The sequence below is a fragment of the Pan troglodytes genome, chromosome 15, assembly GCF_028858775.2.
Source record: "Pan troglodytes isolate AG18354 chromosome 15, NHGRI_mPanTro3-v2.0_pri, whole genome shotgun sequence".
Classification (NCBI taxonomy): Eukaryota; Metazoa; Chordata; class Mammalia; order Primates; family Hominidae; genus Pan; species Pan troglodytes.
The window spans coordinates 21837391-21858958 of NC_072413.2; the positions used below are offsets into that span (position 1 = coordinate 21837391).

General features: G+C 43.7%; 1 protein-coding gene across 1 annotated transcript; it reads left to right on the forward strand.

Annotated features, from left to right (window-relative positions):
• The first annotated feature begins 2804 nt into the window (after positions 1-2804).
• NGDN (neuroguidin) lies at positions 2805-11608 on the forward strand. The gene is made up of 11 exons (XM_001163084.8): positions 2805-3345; positions 3660-3719; positions 4526-4597; positions 8591-8728; positions 8970-9054; positions 9138-9190; positions 9441-9564; positions 9654-9822; positions 10615-10771; positions 10918-10975; positions 11422-11608. The coding sequence occupies exons 1-11, from the start codon at positions 3334-3336 to the stop codon at positions 11439-11441; spliced, it is 948 nt and encodes a 315-aa protein (XP_001163084.1). The 5' UTR covers positions 2805-3333; the 3' UTR covers positions 11442-11608.
• The last annotated feature ends 9960 nt before the right edge of the window (positions 11609-21568 follow it).

Below are 21568 nucleotides of genomic sequence, written 5' to 3' on the forward strand. Positions count from 1 at the left end.
AGGCTGAGGCAGAAGAATCGCTTGAACCCAGGAGGCAGAAGTTATAGCGAGCTGAGATCGCGCCACTGCACTCCACCCTGGGTGACAGAGTGAGACTCCGTCTCAAAAAAAAAACAAAAACAAAAACAAAACAACAAAAAAACTGGAAGCTCTGTCCCCCAAACCAGCCATAAAACCTAAAAATTTTACTCTAAATTTCTCTCACTTTTCTGCTAGGAGCTAGCCGTAAAAAATATTCTCTGACTTCCTCATTTGATTGTCAGTCATAAATCCTCATTTTGGAGGGGTCCTCCCTGTAAACCAGAAAGTATCTGAAACAGGTCTCAATCAATTTAGCAGTTTATTTTGCCAAGATTAAGGACGTGTCTGGGAGTGAGGCTTGTGCCTTTCTCCAAAGATGACTTTCAGGGCTTCACTATTAAAAGGGGAAAAGTAGGCTGGAGGAGAAAGATTGAGGGTACACTAATTCACATGTTGCAAGACAAAAGGAGCAGGTAGGGGAATAGTCAGTTGGTATTTGTCTCAGGCTCAGTAAATCGGCACACAAGATAAGGTGAACACACAGTAAATACTTGCAGAGATATTTAACATTTTATCTGTAGCTATCCACTTAGGAACAAAAGCAAAGGCAGTTGCTTGCATGACTCCGTTGAGCTTAATTTTTTTCTTTTGGCATAGTGAACTGGGGTCCCAAGTTATTTTCCTTTCGCATTCCCTATACCCTAAAGGATTGCTATCTAGAGAGGCTAAGAAAAATCTGAACAGACAGGCCTTGCTGGGATTCCCCCCTCAGTCTAGTTCTGTCAGATCATACTCTTTTTGTCCTATCACATTTCTACACGCTGTCCATTCTTCATCAAACCTAACCATAAAAATGGAATCTTCATTTCTGAAGGCTCCTGTGTCATGTAAAACTTTAAATAAATTCATCAAACTTTTTTCTTGTTAACTTGTCTTTTGTTATAGGAGTGTCTTCTATGACCCCTATGATGGGTGAGGAAAGGTATCACACTTTTCTGCCCCTATAGTTGACAAGTATTTTATTTTTTTAGAGATGGGGTCTCCCTCTTTCACCTTTTTTTTAGAGATAGGGTCTTGCTCCGTCACCCAGGCTGGAGTGCAGTGGCACGATCATGGCTCACTGCTGCCTTGACATGGGCTCAAGTGATTCTCCTGCCTCAGCCTCCAGAGTAGCTGGGACTACAGGCTCAAGTCACCGTTCCTGGTGGACAATTATTTTAATAATCAAGGCCGGGAGCAGTGGCTCATACCTGTAATCCCAGCACTTTGGGAGGCTGAGGCAGGTGGATAGTGAGGTCAGGAATTTGAGACCAGCCTGGCCAACCATGGTTTAGTAGAAACCCCGTCTCTACTAAAAATACAAAAAATGAGCTGGACATGGTGGCGGGTGCCTGTAATCCCAGCTACTCAGGAGGCTGAGGCAGGAGAATCGCTTGAACAGGGAGGCAGAAGTTGCAGTGAGCCAAGATCGCGGCATTGCACTCCAGCTTGGGCAACAGTATGAGACTCCGCTCAAAAAAAAAAAAAAAAAAAAAAAAAAAAAGGCCGGGCGCGGTGGCTTACGCCTGTAATCCCAGCACTTTGGGAGGCTGAGGCGGGCAGATCACGAGGTCAGGAGATCGAGACCATCCTAGCTAACATGGTGAAACCCTGTCTCTACTAAAAAAAAAAAAAAAAAAAAAAAAAAAAAAAAAATCAGCCGGGTGTGGTGGCAAGTGCCTGTAGTCCCAGCTACTCGGGAGGGCGAGACAGGAGAATCGCTTGAACCCGGGAGGCGGAGGTTGCAGTGAGCCGAGATCACGCCACTGCACTCCAGCTTGGGCGACAGAGTGAGACGTGGTCTCAAAAAAACCCAAAATATGGCAGTGCAATTTGTTTTCTCATTGCTATCATAAAGCATATGAACAAACTAAATTTCAAATTCCCCGAAAAGGAAAAGTTTATTGCTGATCTAATTAGACAGGTCCGAAAATTTATGTAGAAATAGAAACTTTTCATAATACAAATCTTAACAAAACATTACAAAAGCTACTGGATAATTGACTAAGTATGCTGCAACAGCGTCCTGAGCTTCCACGGTGGGCCTGAAGCAGCAAATAAATGTTAGAGGAGTGGGGACTGAACACCCTCCTGCCTTCTTGAATCCAGCAAGATCTAGATACCAGGATTTCCGTACCCCACCTGCCCAGATACAGGTGTTATTCTTAATTCCAAAAGACAGCTTCAAGTCGGTAAGATCTGATCTCTAGACCCAGCTCTGTTGGACGAGTTGTGAACAAAAAATTATACACTATCATTCACCCTTTCGGTGCTTTATTTCCTAAGGCATGGGATGGGAACAATGAGTATCCGTCCAACCTACTTCACCAGCTTGTGAAAAACCAGAGTGAGAGAACACATCTGAAAGCACTGGGTAATGATGAGGCAGGTTATACTGAAACATGCACTGCCAGAGTTTGAACCAAGTTCTGCTGAAGACCTGTGTGACCGCGGTCAGTCATGTAAATATGAACGGTTCCCCAACTTGTAAAACGTATTCTTTTCATGTCCCCAAACTGGTAGGAGCGAAGAGTGTCGGGGCGTTATTGGAGCCGTTTCTCAGCGCTCCACAGTGCACACCAAGAGGGCAGGTGTCCTCGCACTCGGTTTCTAAACTCTGGCTCTGGGCTTCTCTAGCCTCGCTCTCTTATTTACAGATGAAGAAGGCTCAGAGACCGAGTGACTTGTCCACGGTCACACAAGGAGTACTGTTACAGAATCGATTCCAGGGCCACCGGGTCTGTGAGGCATTTGGCGCGGTGGCTGTTGGATGAGCAGCCAGCAATGGCGGCTCTGCAATGTCGACACCGCAAAGCAAAGCCGAGGCCCATCACCTAGCGGCCGGTTCAGGCACTACAAGAAAAGTGCCGTGAAAAAAGACTCTGGGTGCTGCGGCAGACGGGAGCCAATACGCGCTAAGTTCGCTCTGCTAATTCCTTTTTTCTATTGGTCCTTCCAACTGTCAATCAATTATTTGCCTGTCTCTTATTGGCTTGCCGTCAATCATTTTACTCAGTCTACCAATCACACGCTCCTTGCCAAGTGCTTTTTTTTTCGTCCTGACGTCTCTTTCTGAGTCTGACGAATTTAGCCAGTTCCTTTATTCCATTGGCCAGATCAGACTCCTCCTCTCGTTTATCCTGTTGGGGGCGGAAGTGAGAGAGCCCTTATTCGTATTGGCTTAGATTTGCAAGCGGCAGTTGTCTATCAAATCTATCAAGACGCCCTTAGAGCTCAGGAAGTACGAAACCGGAAGGGGTGGGCTTTGCGAAGATGGCGGCGCTGGTGAGTTTGGTGTGGTTTCTCCCTCGCGTAGCTATTGTGGAGTTTTCCTTTGCCTTCAGCGGCTGGAGGCAAACTGTTGGTACCAGGGAAGGGTGGTGATGAAAGTTGCTTCAGGAAGGCGGCCTCCCTAGAGTTACCGTTCCTGTCCAGTAACCCAAGGGGCTGGCTTTAAGGCGAGTCTGTGAACCCGAGTGTGAAGGCCCCGAGTCTGGGTGTCTGACGGAGAGAGGGCAGTTTCCCACTCTAGACTTTCCGCTTTCTTATAATCCTGAGGAAAGAATGACTTTTCTTTACGCCTCCTCTCCCTTCTGTAGGGGGTGCTGGAGTCAGACCTGCCAAGTGCCGTGACACTTCTGAAAAATCTCCAGGAGCAAGTGAGTAGTGTCGCCTCTGGAATAAATTAGTCACGGATTGGCTTTGAGTTTGTGTGCTTCACCTCAAAACTTTGGTGATTGAGATACGTGAATGCTTCCAAAAATCTTAAGAGTAAAATGATGTAATCAAAACCTTTTCACGCCAGAATTCTAAGTAATTGATTCTGCACCCAAGGGAATACAAGAAACTCCAAAAAGAAATTATCTGAATAGTTTTCCTTTATTCATATAGCTAAGGAAACCAGTGCTTGGAATGGTAACATGACTTGCCCTTTGGGTGCCCAGGTAATATACACTTATATACGGATGCTTCTCGACTTAACGATGGAGGTTATGGCTTGATAAACCCATTGTAATTCGAAAACCTCATAAGTCGAAATTTAGGCTTGATGCCGCTGCCCAGCATCACGAGAAAAGGACGGTTTCTACCGAATGCATATTCCTTTTACACCCTCGTAAAGTGGAAATTAAGTCATAAGTCGGGGAGTTGTGTAGTTCTATGCATTGTAAGTTCAACTAGTACAAACAAAATTACAGTCCTTCAGTCACTACTCTCTCAGTCCTTTTCTCCTCCCTGTGGTTCAGTAAAAGATGGTCTCTTCTTTAAGAAGTGGAAAGTTTTTTTTTTTTTTAAACTTTTTGAAGAACCGTCTCTCCGATGCTTTCCCAGAAGTGAGAAGATAGTACTATACTTTAGACAGTGTTTCAGATAATTTTTAGGTGGCATTGTTTAGCTTTTGCTCTTCACAGTTTGCAGACATGATTTGATATAGTCTAGTCACTTGTTTTATTTGGGCTAATTTCAGGTGATGGCTGTAACTGCACAAGTGAAATCACTGACACAAAAAGTTCAAGCTGGTGCCTATCCTACAGAAAAGGTAAGATGTACTCAAACAGTAAGCATCCCCTGACTTAATGTTCTCAGTAGTTCTTTCATTGTATGTGTATTGTGTCTTATATATCCTAAGTGCTCGAGCTTCAAACATAAATATGATCCAGTTTCTGTGCAGAAGTCTAGAGGGAAGAAGAAGCAAAGCAATAGATGTAAGTATTAATAGTAGCAGTCACATTACAGAGTTATGAGTCTCCAGCCAAAGAGAGTGATTAATTAACTGCCAGAAGAGCAGAGGGATTCAGGACAGGCTTCCCAGAGGAGGTGATAGGATTTTGAGGAATAAATGGGAGGGACAGAAAGAAGGAACATGTGCAAAGGCACAAAGGCCTGAAAGTAATGGTGATAAGGGAAAGGAGTAAGTCATTTTTGTGATAGGATGTACTTTCTGTGTTATGTGTGGTGGGGGTAGGAAATAAGACTGGAAAAGTAGTCACTCTGAAGATTACTGTAGGCCAACTGAGGAGTTACTTTCAGATTTCATCTAATCTAAGACACTTATTAATTGGGACATATCACTTATTGTATATATTAAGAAAAAATGACAGGCCGGGCATGGTGGCTCATGCCTGTAATTCCAGCACTTCAGGAGGCTGAGGCTGGAGGATCGCTTGAGCTCAGGAGTTCGGGACCAACCTGGGTAACATAGTGAGACCCTGTCTCTACAAAAGTTAAAAATTAGCCGGGCATGATGGCATGTGCCTGTAGTCCCAGCCACTCGGGAGGCTGAGGCCAGAGGATTGCTTAAGCCTGGGAGGTTGAGGCTGCAGTAAGCTGTGATTGTGCCACTGCATTCAGCCTGGGTGACAGAGCAAGACCCTGTCTCAAAAAAAAAAAAAAAATTGCTTATGACATAATACCAAGATGCCAGTGACTGAAACATGCATCCTGATTTCAGAGATGTTAAAATATGAAAACGATGTGCATCTTAAAATTGAAATATGTGCCTGTAATCCCAACACTTTGGGAGGCCAAAGTGGGAGGATTGCTTGAGCCCATGGGTTTGAGACCAGCCTGGGCAATGTGGTGAGACCTGTCTCTATAAAAAAAAATTAGCTGGGCGCAGTGGTGTGTGTCTGTAGTCCCAGCTACTCAGGAGGCTGAGGTGAATGGATCAGTCGAGCCCAGGAGGTTGAGGCTGCCATGAGCCACGGTTGCACCATCGCACTGCAGCCTGGGCAACAGAGTGAGACTGTCTTAAAAAAAAAAAAAAAAAAAAAAAAGGCCAGGCTAAGAAGAAAAGGTGGCTCACACCTATAATTCCAGCACTTTGGGAGATTGTGGTGGATGGATCACCTGAGGTCAGGAGTTCGAGACCAGCCTGGCCAACATGGCAAAACCCCATCTTTACTAAAAATACAAAAATTAGCCGGGCATGGTGGCGTGTGCCTGTCTGTAATCCCAGTTACTCGGGAGGCTGAGGCAGGAGAATTGTTTGAACTCAGGAGGCAGAGGTTGCAGTGAGCCGTGATCATGCCACTGTGCTGCAGCCTGGGCAGCAGAGCAAGACTCCATCTGAAAAAAACAAAACAACAACAATTAAAATATTGTAGTTTTCAAATTAAGGTCTGGTAGAACCTTCTCAGGGATTACTGGTTGGGGGCAATGTGGAAGAACAACTCTGGACCTCTCATCCCTACTTAACTGGAAAACTCTGGTATTATCTGTTTTTATATATTGAGCTTTTGTCCTAAGATATTTAAGCCAAATATTCTATGGGTAAATACAAGTATGAAAATCATTGTAATAAGAGTCACTGAAGGAGTTTTAAGCACAGGAGTTACAGCAGATTTGTGCTTACAGAAAGATAACTAAAAACAGCATTCAAAATATATTCCCTTCTTGTCTTTATCATTCACTTATGTTCTTATTGTCCATTTTTATTTAAAAAAAATTTAAATCTTTGTTTTTCTCTCATATGCTTGTAGCTCAGTTTGAATTTGACAATGCCCAAGCACATCGGAAGAGCCTGCTTCTCAAATTCTTACCTGTTTTTGTCCTGGGTACCATGCTTTTTTGTTTTGTTTTGTTTCGTTGAGATGGAGTCTCCCTCTGTCGCCCCGGCTGCAGTGCAGTGGCATGATCCTGGCTCACTGCGGCCTCTGCCTACTGGGTTCAAGTGATTCTCCTGCCTCAGCCTTCCGAGTAGCTGGGATTACAGGCGCCCGCCACCACTCCTGGCTAATTTTGTATTTTTAGTAAAGACGAGGTTTTACCATGTTAGCCAGGCTGGTCTCGAACTCCTGACCTCAGGTGATCCACCCACCTCGGCATCCCAAAGTGCTGGGATTACAGGTGTGAGCCACCACACCAGGCCTTGGGTACCATGCCTTGAACCATTTCAGTGCCTTTTGGAGATGGATGAGTTGCCAGCAGCCTTCTTAGATCACTGTATATTTGTTTATTTATTGAACAAATACATATTAACTTATCTTTTTGACCAAAGACTTTTACTAGGTGCTTTATAGGTTACAAAGTTCTTTCACATTATCTTATTTGAGCCTCATAATTATTCTTTGTGGCAGGGAGGAAATATTGTACGTATTTTACTGATAAGACTGAGGTTGGCCTGGCGCAGTGGGTCACGGCTGTAATCCCAGCGCTTTGGGAGGCTGAGGCAGGTGGATCACGAGGTCAGGAGTTCGAGACCAGCCTGGCCAACATGGCGAAACCCCGTCTCTACTGAAAATACAAAAAATTAGCCAGGCGTGGTGGGAGGCACCTGTAGTCCCAGCTACTTGGGATGCTGAGGCAGAAGAATCACTTGAACCCAGGAGGTGGGGGTTGCAATGAGCCGAGACAGTGCCACTGCACTCCAGCCTGGGCGACAGAGTGAGACTCCATCTCAAAAAAAAAAAAAAAAAAGACTGAGGTCACAAGGTTAAGTGACTTACTCAATATTTGACTACCAAACACCTAATTCAGAACTTAAACTCAGTTCGTGGACTCTAAATCCTTTGCTCTCCTTCTATACCACAGTAGTGTTGATCTCAAGAGCTTAGCATGTTGGCTTAAAGACATCCAGGGATGAGGTGTTGGAGTCAGATTGAGTTTGAATCTTAGCTCTACTTGTATTACTGTGTTATCTTGGCCAAAGTATTTAACCTCTCTGAAATAGGTTTTCTCAGGGCTGTGAAGTTTGGAAGATACATAAAAGCCCAAAGAAAAAAATGAAAAATCAGTATAATCACCACTCTGAGATAACCACTGTGGTAATATTTTTGAGATTTTTAAAATTATAAGAATAATATATGCAACACTTTTTCACAGTCTAAAGTACACCATTTCTTCCTTTTCCTCATCTCACCCTAGGGGTAGCAGTTACTTGTGTGTTGTCTTGCAGACATTTTTCTATGTGTATAAAATGTATTCATCATATCCGCCCCCCCACACACACACTTTCACAATTGAAGTCATATTACACTTTCTACAACTTGTGGTGACATGGATTTAATTCGATGTCATTATATATAAATCATTGTTTTTACCTGTATCATATAATTCCATTGTATGGGGGGAAATTAGTAATTACTTTGATAAAATTAATTTAAAACTTGGCAGTCTGTGGAGACATTTTTGATTGTTAGAGCTTGGAGGGGCCATCCATGGGAAGAGGCCAAGGATGTTGCTGGAAACCTACAATGCCCAGGACAGCCCTCAACAAAAAATGTTCTGGCTTCAAATGTCAATAGCTCTGAGATTGAGAAACCCTGTTATAGTCTTTTTTGGGAGGGTAGTTTATTGATTTTCTTCTTCTCATTGTCTTCTATTAATTCTCTGAGCGTTGTTTCTCTTGTATTAGCATAACTTTCTCATTGGCCATCTTAGGCATAGCTACTTCTTGAGACTATTCCAGATACCTAATATGAACTGATTGGGAAAATCTCGAACTTGTAAAAACATCCTGTTTACCCTAGGCTTTCATCTGGTTCTTTGGCTAAAACCAAATCTGTTTTTCTTTCTGTTTTGTTCAACTCAGGGTCTCAGCTTCTTGGAAGTGAAAGACCAGCTGCTGCTCATGTACCTTATGGATTTGACTCACCTCATTCTGGACAAAGCCTCAGGAGGATCTCTTCAGGGACATGATGCAGTTTTGAGACTGGTGGAGATTCGCACGGTATGAAGCATTTGGAGTTTTAGGTTTCTAAATTTTGAGCTCCAAGGGTATCACACAGTAGCTCTCATTTAAGTGAGTCTTCTCATGTTTAAGGAAACCAAATGAGAAAAGGTATTTTTCCATTCATTTGCTCTACTTTGTACATATTTTAGGTGCCTTATGTGGCACCTTAATATTGGGACTCTGGTGTGTGCTTCATTTTGGGAAGGAAATATAATCCTGATTAACTACCATGTTGTAGGTTTTGGAAAAGCTTCGTCCCTTGGACCAAAAGCTGAAGTATCAAATTGACAAGCTGATCAAGACTGCAGTGACAGGCAGCCTTAGTAAGTGAGGAGACCATCATGAAGTTGTGGGGACCATCAGAAAGTTCCAAATTTTGTAAAATTCATTGGGTTATTTATTTCAGGTGAGAATGACCCACTTCGTTTTAAGCCTCATCCCAGCAATATGATGAGCAAGGTAAGGGGTTGTATTATTCTCCTGATTTTTTTCTGAGGCATCTATACCTAGATGAGCCTCTTGGTGATCCTGGATCCCCTGGGATTCTCTTAGGACTTGATTTTCCAACTTGTGTGTTAGAATGCTGAGTTTGAGATTCCCTTTTTTCCCTTTTTATATTCCCACCTCCCCAGGGTACTCCAGCTTTGGGTTTTCTTCTCACTTACCTCATGAATGCTTCCTAAATTTGCAGACATCGTTTCTTTTGTAGTTGAGCTCTGAGGATGAGGAGGAAGATGAAGCAGAAGATGGCCAGTCTGAGGCTTCAGGGCAGAAATCTGTGAAGGGAGTGTCTAAGAAATATGTTCCTCCACGCTTGGTTCCAGTACATTATGGTATGAACTTTGGCTGCTGCCTCCTCAGCATGAACTGTTTCTCTTCTTTTCTCTGTTCTTGGATAACCCTGCTTATTTTCATCATGTAGATGAAACAGAAGCTGAGCGGGAGAAGAAGCGTCTAGAACGAGCCAAGAGACGGGCATTGAGCAGCTCTGTCATTCGTGAACTTAAGGAGCAGTACTCAGATGCTCCAGAGGAAATCCGTGATGCTCGGCATCCCCATGTTACCCGCCAGAGTCAGGAGGACCAACACAGGTCTGAGCCCTTGCCTTAGAAATTATTCCTACACTCTAGAGTCCTGTCCTCATGCTTTAGACTAATGTGACTAAGTTTGGTACCAAGAGAATTAATGTTACATAGAAAATGGAGTGAAAACTTTGGGATGATAGTTTCTAAGAATCAGGAGTTTGGAGTACAGGATAGGAACTAGGAAAATTTTTACCCCAACTGTTTAGTTCAAAGCAAAAGCAGTACATTGCAATTCGACATGAGATTTGAGGGGAAAAAAAGCAGTACAAAGAGGAATATATGCAGTTCCACATAGTACAACTTTAAGATTCTGTGTTTCACTGTCACAGCTCTCACTTTTGTGCAGAAGGCAATAAAGGTAGGTTTTTATAGTGACATTGTGAGTGCTAGATAAGTTCAGGGAAGGAAAGTAGAAAAGCAGTGTAATTGAATACAGACTCGTCAACTTTGCTCAGGTGCAGTCTTTGCAGTTGATGGATTTGCATGAAAGGACACGTTTAGGGAAACCTGCTTATAGAGCTGAAATAAAAAAATTTTGGTGTAATATTTTAAATAATATTATGGATAGGCTATGGATTCATATCTAGCATGAGGGAAGTTCTAGCACAGAGCACATTTCATTGAGGAAGCTCAGTATTGAGCATTCAATATGTCCTTACTAAATACTATGTTGATCTGCTGTGAAACTGCTTGAGAACTCCCTGAACAAGAGATGAGTAGATACTTGGGCCCAGGTTGTGGGCTGGAGCTTTCCATCTCCATGGTCTGAGCCTGCTGGAAACTGTCTTTCTCTGGCAGGATTAACTATGAGGAGAGCATGATGGTGCGTTTGAGCGTCAGTAAGCGAGAGAAAGGACGGCGAAAACGAGCAAATGTCATGAGCTCACAACTTCATTCCCTTACACACTTCAGTGACATCAGTGCTTTGACAGGGGGAACTGCTCATCTTGATGAGGTGAGGTTGAGATATGGTTGTAGTAGGATGTGACTTTCATGCTTTCAGCAAAATGTATGTGGGGCTTATTACCATGAGGAACTTGGGAAGGGATGCTGGCTCTCAGAACCACAGTGCCATTCCATCACTTCTCCATCTGTCTCCAGGATCAGAATCCTATTAAGAAGCGGAAGAAGATACCTCAGAAAGGTCGGAAGAAAAAAGGTCAGTGAACTGCTGGGACTTAGGTGATCAGGTGCAAGGTGGGGAGTACAAATTGAATCTCTTTGGATTTGCCATTCTGGGTCTCACCAAGCCCTGTAGTATCTCTTCCGTACTGGGCAATAATCTCCTTAGGTGGGCTTTTATTTTTTGCTTTCCTGAGCTGGAAATCAGCATCATTCACAAAATGAATCTCTGGATTCTACCTCTAAGGTCCCACAGCTCCTGTTCAGGCTTCCCTAAATAGAACTGATAAAGTGTCACTTGAAGGAACCATTATCCCATTTCAATTTTATTCCTACTTCTCGTCTTTTGTCCTGGGAAGATATTCAGAGTACTGCCTAGGAGACCCCACCCCTGTGAGCCCTTCCCTCTAGGTGTCCTGTTTTCCTGTCCCTTTAGCTTTTCCAACTGTCCTTTGCCTCATTCTTGGTTTCCCTTCCTTTCAGGTTTTCGGAGGCGGCGGTGATTATGGGTGTACATATTTGTATATTTTTTGTCATCCTGAGATACTTCTAATTTCATTGTATATAGGTGGTTTTCCCTGGAATTCATTAATTGTTTGCTTTGGACATGTGGAAAGAGCCTTACTAATAAAATTGATTTTACTTATGAATTAAAGCCCCTTTTTGCACATGTATTGTACGACTGGAGTCGTTGGGTTTGGGATATTTTTGGTGAGCGGTTGGTGAAAAGGGAAATTTTTTTTGGAAGTGCAAAACATTTGTATTGTTTTCTTTGATAATATATTTTTCCCAAAAACTAAAAATCGGTTACGTCACAAAAAGTATTGAGAGACGAGGGTGGTATAATCAACTCTTTCAACCCATGTTGCCTCAACTTCCTGTATGATTTGTTGTAATACAATACAGATTGAGATATTAACACATGAATTTTAGGTTTTATTAGTGTTATCTGGGCTGGCCACCAGGTGGCATAAGTGGTTCAAGAAACTTGAGCTTGGCTGTAATCAAAAGCAAGATAGAACCTTTCCACATCAGCAAGATTATTCTTATCTCCACTTCTCTGAATGTTTTTCATTTCTTTCTGAAATAGCATGAACATAAGGCTGATCTTTGGTTAGTTACTGAGGGAGTTTGTAGAAAATAGTAGAGTGAGTAAGAAGGCTAGAGTGAAGAGTCAGTATAGTCTTGTGTTTTTCAGTCTCTGACCGCCCCCCCGCTTCAACTGAGGGTCATTTTACCCGAGTCAGTAAAGGCCAACCCTTCTATAAAGAGCTGGCAAAAAAAAAAAAAAAAAAATGCCAGCAGACAAGCAGAACATTCCTAGCTTAACAGCCAAACAAATGAAAATCCCACAGAAATAATTAGCCAAACTCAAGCCAGGAGACTGGTGGGCGTTATACATCTGAGATCTTGTATTCTAACGAGAGAATAACCTCTGTTGGTGAGATATCCCACAGGCCTTGGATAATACAGAAAGTGAAGAAAGGGATAAAAAAAGATAGAAGTTGGGTCTGTAGAATTAATTCATTGGAGTTTTTAAAAAAGGCTTTGGGTCTCATGAACATCTGATTTTAGTGTCTAGTATTGCTGGGTTATATCGATAGACAAATTAATGTGGGTTATATGACTAAAACCTTGTTGATTCTGAATTTCTGAATTTGGATTTATACTATTCAGCCTGATTGGGGCAGGGGTCTTTCACTCAGCTGCCGCTTGGTAGAAAGTAGTTAGGAGACTGGACCTATGGCTGTCTTCTGCTAATTCTGTGATCTTGGGCAAATCACTTAATATCCCTGGCCTTTAATTTTCCTCAGCTAAGAAATGAATGTATTAGACTTCATCTCTGAGATTCCCTTCAAGTCAAAGAGCCTAGAGCTTTTGTGCATGACACCAAGATGGGCTTATGTCTGGGGCCGCTAACCTTTAGTCCCTGGTAGATCTGAGAGAGTCTCACATGCCCTGGGCTCTCAAACTTCTGTTTCCTCAAGGGAATCTAAACAAAGAGCCACAAGAACAGATTTAGAGACTTTTTCCTTTATGGCTGAACTAACTAGATGAGTGATTCAGTTCAAAAATACTTTAGTTAAAACCACTTCATTTGCTTGTTAGGACCACTATATTTGTTTCTAATTTATTAAGATTTGTGGATTATGGGAACTTCCAGGGGAAGGGAAGTGCTCTTTAAAAAACAAAACAAAACAGGTACTACCTTCTGGCCAGGTGTGGTGGCTCATATCTATAATCCGGGCACTTTGGGAGGCTGGGTCAGGAGGATAGTTTGAGGCCAGGGAGTTCAAGACCAGCATGTTTAACACGACAAGACCCTGTCTCTAAAAAAAATAAAAAATAAAAAAATTAGGCAGGTGTGGTGGTGTGTGTCTGTAGTTCCAGCTGCTTGGGAGACTGAGGCAGGGGTATTGCCTAAGCCCTGGAGTTTGAGCTTGCTGTGAGCTATGATCTTACCACTGCATTCCAGACTGAATGATAGGAAGACCCATCAAAAAAAAAAAAAAAAAAAAAAAAAAAATCCTGTGCTATAGGCTGAGCTAAGTGCTTTATACTTAATCCTTATAATTTTTTTTTTTTTTTTTTTTGAGATGGAGTCTCACTCTGTTGCCCAGGCTGGAGTGCAGTGGCGCGATCTCCGCTGACTGCAACCTCTGCCTCCTGGGTTCAAGCGATTCTCCTGTCTCAGCCTCCTGAGTAGCTGGGACTATAGCCACGTGCCACCACACCTGGCTAATTTTTTGTATTTTTAGTAGAGACGGGGTTTCACTGTGTTAGCCGGGATAGTCTCAATCTCCTGACCTCGTGATCCATCCACCTCGGCCTCCCAAAGTGCTGGGATTACAGGTATGAGCCACCACACCTGGCAATCCTTATAAAATTTATGAAATCTCCATTTTACTAGTGAGGAAGCTTAGACACTTAGGGCAAACAATTTTTCCTAAGTTGGAGAACCAGTGCTTGGGGAACACTGAGGATGGAGGACTTCAAGTGTCCTGTGGTTCATGAAAATCTTAAGGGTTAAAAAATCTTTTTTTATTTGTAGGTGGTTTATAATCTAGCTCCCCCGCCCTACTGCCCCATTTCTGTTACAGGCCTCGTCTTCAAAGAAACCCTAAGTTCCACAATTCTGGTCTCTTTGTGGTATACCAGTGAACACAGCAGACAAAATCTCTGCCTTTGTGGACCTTATATTAATTCAATCAAGTCTTTAATCCCAGGACATTTTGTTTTCCCTGGCTTTTAGGCATTATTTGAAAGAAGTTTCTGGTAAAAAGTTGAACTATTTCTGAGAATATTTGTACCAGAGTCATCAAACACTGTTTAGAGTGTATTGTTTGATGGAGTATTACATGGATTCTCAATATGTAAAACAAGCATAAGTGGGGTTACTTTGATTGAAGTGGGAATGAGGGGTCCTGAAGTTCCATGTTCTTACGACCCCCTTTCCCCAAGATTCCTGAGGAGCCCCCAAGGAACCTTTAGAATTCCTTAGAATATAGTTTGAAAACAACTGTTAGGGTAGTAGAACAAGGGAACTAAGAACTAGAATTTTAGGATTTTGTTATGGCTGTTCTGGTCACTTTTTTTCTTTCCCTTATTCCTACTAATAGATTCAGTTCTCTGATTATTCAGACCATATGAATATCGGATTTCCTCAGTGTATTGCTGACAACAGATCATTTCTGGTGTTCACTAAGTAATAGCTGTCATTAATGCACACATGAGCACCTTACCTGTTTGGTTTTATCATGTGATGGTTTTGTCATGTGATAGCTTTATTCTGTAGAAGTAATTTACACCTCCGCCTTATTCTTTTCATCTTAGGGGACAGGGAAGAGAGTTTGACCAAGGCCTGTCTTTGCCTTAAAATCATTGTTTTGTTAGGATTTTATGAAGGCTTGGGGAAATGTCTATTGGGAATTCACAACAGTCTTCGTAGATACCTTATTAGGAAAACTATGTTTTGTTTGCAGGGGAGATTATTAGTGTGTCAATTTTCAGCACCATGGAGAGTTCAAACGCTCCTCGTTCCTTGGGTTGGTGAATGGGACGCAGCTAAACCATAGAGCTGCATGGTGTAGACCTGCCCTTTTTCAGAGCCCAGTTTGTCCAGTCTCCAGTTCTGATTGGTACAGATTGGATGAGAGTCAAACACACCCCTGAGTGTCCCCCATCCTCCCTGGAATCTTTTAGGTCTATAAATCCCAGATTCATGCCAAGGATTTGGCTAACTTGATGGAGGTATGTGAGTGGAATCCTGCCTCCTGCTCCATTGGTAACATCATTTATCATTTATATTATGATACATGAAATTTTTACCAGCCCTTAAGAAAAACTCTGTTCCCTACTCATCTTTGCTTAGAGAACCTTGAGGGGACTTAAAGTTGCTTTTTCATTCCTTGGGCCTCGTTTTCTGCCTCTGCATGAGGAAAGGCATCAATGCTCTGGCTCTCTGCCCAGTCTTCCTTTTGTGTTTCTTTGATCTCATTGTTCAGAGGGTCTCAGAGAAGCCCCAAGAGCCATGCCTTTGCATGTTTAAGCTATTGATGCTTTTGAAATAACAGAGCGTCACTGTGTAAGAAGTGTATTAAAGGTCTATCTTGAACAAATTTGGGTCAATAGGTGGCAGTAGTCACTGAGTCCTGAGGCCCTGACACCCCCTAAACACAAACACATTTGATGGCCATTATATTTAAGGAAGGATGTGAGAAAGGAGGTCACACTGAGATTAAAATGGGGAGAAAAGCAATCCTTTTTGGTGGAATCCAGGAAATGCCGAAATGTGCTGGATTACATCTGTGGGAGTGTTGTGTGGGGTGTAGGGGAAGATTGCTGTCAGCTAGTGAAGGGCACTGATTGGAAACAGCAGAGCCTCAGGATTGGGGGAGCAGATTCATTCATCTAAGATGTAGGTGCTAAGGTTTCTTCCAGCTAGAGTAAGCATGTGTTAAATGAGGACCAGCACTGAAAGGATAGAGTGGGGTTGGAGTGAGTAGAGATACAAGTAGGGGAAGGAGGGGCAGAACTGTGTGACGGGACCGTGGAAAGGGTGGGCTGTGAAGGGGAGGACTGCGGTTAGAGGGGGAGGGGGAGGCTGCTGCAATACTGAGCCTATCTAATGGGGGAGGGGAGGGGGAGATATTGGTGTGTGCTGCAGCTGCATTACTTCCCCTCCCCCACACTTCCCAAGAAGCCAGAGCAGTGCTGGCAAATCTGTCTTCATGTATTTATTATTATTAAAAATGTGACAGATCCTTCCTCCCTGGAAGCACAACAAATACTACTGATCACATTTCTCTCTCCCCTCCCTCTGCAGAGCTTTTGCATTCTCTCTTTCATTCCACCCTGTCCTCCCCCACTTGGTCTGTTTGGTGGGGGGAACCCTTCCCTTCTTTCCTTCTTAGACCTTGGTGGCTCCCTGGGGGTTTCTAATGGTGGTTGGGAGTTTTGAGGCAGTGCTGGAAGGAAGCAGCTGAGTGAGGGGCATTCATGGCCCCAGGGAGGCAGCTGTATTCTCTTATATCCAGTGGGGAAAGGAAATCACTTGGAAATAAAGATAAAAATCCTTTCTCCAGGTAATGAAATAAGCAGGTGCTCACATTCCTTTCAGTACCTGGTGTTCCTCCCTCTTCATATTCTCTTTTCTACTGCCTGAATTCTGAAGGGGAAACCCCCTTGTAATGGAAAAAGCCAGGAGTTATCTGTCTTCCCTCCCTTACCTTAAGTCCCTCTCTTCCCAGGAAAGCCATATACAATTTATTCTTCTAGCCTGCATGTTGTGTAACCAAGAGATTTGAAGGGCAAAAGCCATGGCTTCTTCCTCCCCACCTGCACCCCAGACTCCCATGCCTAGGTGGGGACCTCTTTTGTTGCAGCCTGTAGCCCTTCACCATACCCATAGGTGGTGCTGCTGTTGCTCTGCAGGCAGAGCCCTCCCCGCCAACATCATTCCTCCCCACCCTGTCGCCCTCCCCCTTTCCCCAGCCCTCTACTGCCTGATTGTTATTCCACCAACGTCTCCTCTACTGTTCCCTTCCTCAAATTAATTTTGTGGCGCTCTTTTTTCCACAGTGCCATCTTCTTCCCCTCCCCCAGCTCCAGCTCTCTTGCTTTCTGTCTCTCTCTTTCTCTGTCTGCAGGATCTCCATCTCACTTCCCTACCTGAAATCTACACTCTTCCCTACTCCCTTTCTTTTTCGTTATCTGTTCTACCCCTGACATCTTACAGATGACTCTCCCAATGAAAGGGGGCTGTAGATGAGGGTGGCTTAGAAGAGAACAGGGTGAGGAGAACTGAGGGGTCAGTACTGAAGAGTAGGTGGGAGAATGACGAGGCTCTACAGGGGAAACATGATGGGAGAGAGAAGATATCCTTTGCTGTCCGCATCTATTCAATTCCTGGATTTGGATAAGGAGAGTTCACTTGGCAAGCGATCGATCCTGTGTTATCTGAATCTACAGATTTGGGTTCTACATGCTGGGAAAATGGGAGCTAGGGAATAGCAAGAATTCAGATAATAATGGCTCATCCAGAAACTTTTGGATTAGATTGCTAAGGATACCTCTACTTTCGTTATCCTGTATTTTGAAGACTGGAGGAGATGTCCTGTTACTGATCTTTTGTGTCCTCAGAAGGTTCTTTCCAGGACAGTTGTGACACTTATGTGATGGACATCCTGGCTCTCTGGTCACTGCTGAGCACAATTCTGGCTGCAGGACCTTGGCTCACTCTTGTAGTCTGCTTCCTTTTTTTGTCATTCCATGTCGTTCCTTTATCACAGCTGAATTTACCTGGTTGCCCCATTCAGCCCACAGTGCCCTGTATTGTTTAGCCTTTCCAGAATATGCCCAAACTCTTTAGACTGTTAGCTCTTGCCTCATCTCGCTTCTTAACTTTATTTTGGAGACCTTTCATTGTGAGACCAGTACCCCACAACCAGCTAATTCAGCAGTGTTTTTTATTGTAAAGTTATCCAATTTCTAGGATGGCTAATTTTTCTCTTATTGGATTATTCTTTATGAATTAGTAGCATCCAGTTACTCCCTGGATGGTAGTGCTGAGTCTGACTTCTGTATATCCTAGGAATAGGCCACAATATGGACCTCTTTCCTTGATTCCCTGGTGGGAGGAGATCTTCCTTAGCTTAAGTGGCAGTCCTAGAATGGCTGGCTTCCATTTCCTCAGCATGTGTGAGTCAAGACTGACTCCTGGACTATGGGGAGAGGAAGAGTTTGCCAGAGCCACGGTGAAAAGCAGGGACTAGAACACCAACCCCTCACCTTACTGTCTGAGCCATGGAAGTGCCTGTGGAGCCCTGTCTTCTTGCCTACCTCTCCTGCCTTCCTAAGGTGCATACATGTGTTGGTGGAGGCAGAGGCCGGTGGCCTCTTCATTTCCTCAGCTGATTTTCCTGTTTCCTTTCTTAGAGATCTTTCTTGCTCTGTTCAGGGGACTGTAGTTAGGGTCACGGTTTCATGTAATGTAGACAGTGATCTCTGTTTAGGTCCCTCTTTTAAAAAGCAAGATCCAATAAATATTTGTTGCAGTGAATGGTAGAGACTTAGCTGCTTTAGCATCCTTTGGGAGAGCAGTAAATTGAGTTTTAACTATTTTTTTTTCTAGATACTTACATTGTTGTAGCTAAAATTGTTTGATTTTTGTTTTCTTTTGCTTACAGGCCCTATAGGGGGAAATGATTTATCTAAGCCTATTCAAATAAGTCATTAGCAGAGCTGGTATTAGAATTTGTTTTCTCTCACATCCAGGTCTGACTTTTCCTTTACTACCCCTTAGAAACCAATGTCTCCAATTCATCCCCAGAGCCACTGGCAGCCTTGAAGGCAGCAACGTGGCCAGGTTTTGTGTCAAAAGCTGGCCTTGGTTGGCCTGATGCTGAGACAGCATCAGCAGCAAGACAGCCAGGGCATGTGGGCTTGGCTGGCTGGTTGAGGAATCTAGCTTGCTGGGATGGTATTAGCATTTCCGCAGGCCTTACACAAGCTAGCCTACTACAGGGGCCTCCAGAGTACCAAGGCAGGGAATGAATTCCCATTCCAGATTTAATTTGACCTTACTGCTGGCTAGTATACCCCTTCTGCTAAATACCTTGGGGCTGGATGGCACTTGGTGGTGGATGCTGGAACTCTGGACGCTCCATTCTGTCTGTGCTGATCTTCCGCAGCAAACTCTTCAGTCCCAGGATCACTTAAATAACAAAAGGTTCTATGGACCACCCCCTTCCACTAGTGCTGATAACTCTAAATCTTACATCATTTCTCTCTAGTGTAAAACTACCATTGTGACTATATTAATACATTTTCTTATAATTTTTATTGTTAGTTAAAGCTTAGAATAGGAAATAGGCTTAGAAAGCATTTGTATGTACCACTTTGACTGAGCCAATGGTACCTTACCCTGAGAACTGCTTTGTTTCATTTCCCAGCCTTGGGTTTAGCCCCACGGGTGGGCTCTGGAGAACAGAAAGCCCCTGAGTTTCTACTTCCTCTCTCCCAATTTTGATTTACTCACTGCTGACTCTTACAGAAAGCCCTAGGTGGTAAAGAGATCAAATCAGAATTCCTAGCCAGGAAAACCCTGTCTCTTAGTTACAATGACCCTTCTCTGTACTGCATTCAGCTCTGTGGCTGTTAACACCAGAAAACCTTCATCTGGCTTCACACCCTCCTTCTTAGTTTCCTTCAGTCAAGTCTTATGTAATCTGTCACTGATGGCAGACTTCCTTGTTACCCTCCTTATGTAGTCCCCCCGAGGCTTCAAGCCACAAAGCTTCCTAGATGCCTCCCACCAAAGGGGTGCTTTCTGAAACCAAACGTTTTCTGTCTTTCTCAGCCCTCATATCCTCACATCAATCCCCTACTGGACACATTTCCCCTGAGAGTATCAGGGGACACTCCTAGAGAGCCACTAGTTACTGCTGCAAATCCCATTCCTCACCCATCTCCCCGCTGGAGCTCCTGGAATCAGATTTTGCAGTTTCCTGTCATTCTAGCCTCCTTTTCTGTTCATTTGGAAGATTTTCTCCATTGCTTTTGATAAATTCCTGGTTTGGTAGAAATATCCAGTTTTTAGGAAGATCTTGTGGGATGGGTTCCCTGTCTCCGGCAGCTTGGTTGCCCCTCAGAAAGATCTGCTCCTGCATTCTGCCTGCAATGCTGCCATTGCCCTCTGCCTGGCCTAGGCTGTGTGGGATCAATATGTGGAGTCCTCTGCACAGACATTCCATCCCTCTTTATCCATCTTGGCAAACAAAGCATCGCTGTGCCCCTAACGTCCTCCTCTTCCTTCTCCTCCATCATTTATTTCTTCTTTGCTTTCCCTCACTTCTCCCTTTCTCTCATGGATACCCTTCCTTTAAATCTCCTTCTTGTCCGTTTGCTCCCTGTTGCCCATCCATGCCCACTCCCCCCATCTTTCATTTTGAATAGCTATCTTCCTCATCGCCTGCTCTTGCTGAGCAAACAGCATGCTGTGGGAAGAATGGCAGCAGAGTAGGTCCCTGGTTGCCAAAGTAAGCTATCTCTTTTCTCCAGAAGATCAGTGCTATGTTTTCCCATCTTGTCCTCAGTGATCCTTAAGAGCCAGGGAACCCCAAGATGCTGACTCTCTCTTGGGATGAACAAGCTCTCTTGGCTTCTTCCAGTGTTGAAGAGGAGAGGAATTATTCGGTTCAGATGTCCCATTCTTTGGCTCCTGAGTGTGGGTATGTCCATGTCTCTCCCTCCCTTTCTCTTGTTTTCGCTTTCTGTCTCTCCCCAGCACAAAGCAGCGGCAGGACTGAATGAGCCTGTCTAGAGACTCTGCCAGCCTATGCCCCTCACTTTTGTCCCTCCCCCCTCACTGTGCATGCTGTTGGTGGGGGGGGGGGGGCAGAAGGGGGTTTGGAGGGCGGTGGCATGATGCCAGCCAACCCAGAACCATCTGCGGTGCCTTCTGCACTGTAGCGGGCGCTGTCTGTCCCGCCCTCCTCCTCTCCCCCTCTTCCTCTCTCATTTTTAATTAGGTGCTGAATTAATTAAATCCCACATGCTAATTAACATTCCTACAGGGAAGAATGCCAGGTCAGAAAAATGGGGGGTGGTGAAACAAGGCTTTTGTCCATTTAAGAGAGGATATTTAGGGATGGGAAGGTAGGGGGAAGAGGAATAAAGGTTGAGGTGGAAAGAACAATCTAAGGGTGAAAAGAAACCTGAGATAGGTATAAAGAGATGGAGAAGGGAAATCATGGAACCTATTGAAAAAGAAAAAATTAGAATTATTAGCACTGGAGAAATGAAACCTGAAGCCTCTAACGGTTAGGAAGTAGAGCCGTGAGTCTCAAGCATTAGTGTGCATGAATAACCTGAGAAATAATGACACAGGATGCTAATTTGCTGCCTTGAATGTCTTCTAAAGAAATAAATTTCAATTTTTTTTTCTTTTTTTCTTTTTTGGTTTTTTTTTTATTATTATACTTTAAGTTTTAGGGTACATGTGCACATTGTGCAGGTTAGTTACATATGTATACATGTGCCATGCTGGTGCGCTGCACCCACTAACTCGTCATCTAGCATTAGGTATATCTCCCAATGCTATCCCTCCCCCCTCCCCCCTCCCCACCAC

Bases quoted from the DNA above. Each gene is read 5' to 3' on its own strand.
- NGDN (XM_001163084.8), top strand. The intron at 8,729-8,969 runs GTATGAAGCATT...ACCATGTTGTAG, and splicing joins GACTGGTGGAGATTCGCACG to GTTTTGGAAAAGCTTCGTCC. The intron at 10,772-10,917 runs GTGAGGTTGAGA...ATCTGTCTCCAG, and splicing joins GAACTGCTCATCTTGATGAG to GATCAGAATCCTATTAAGAA.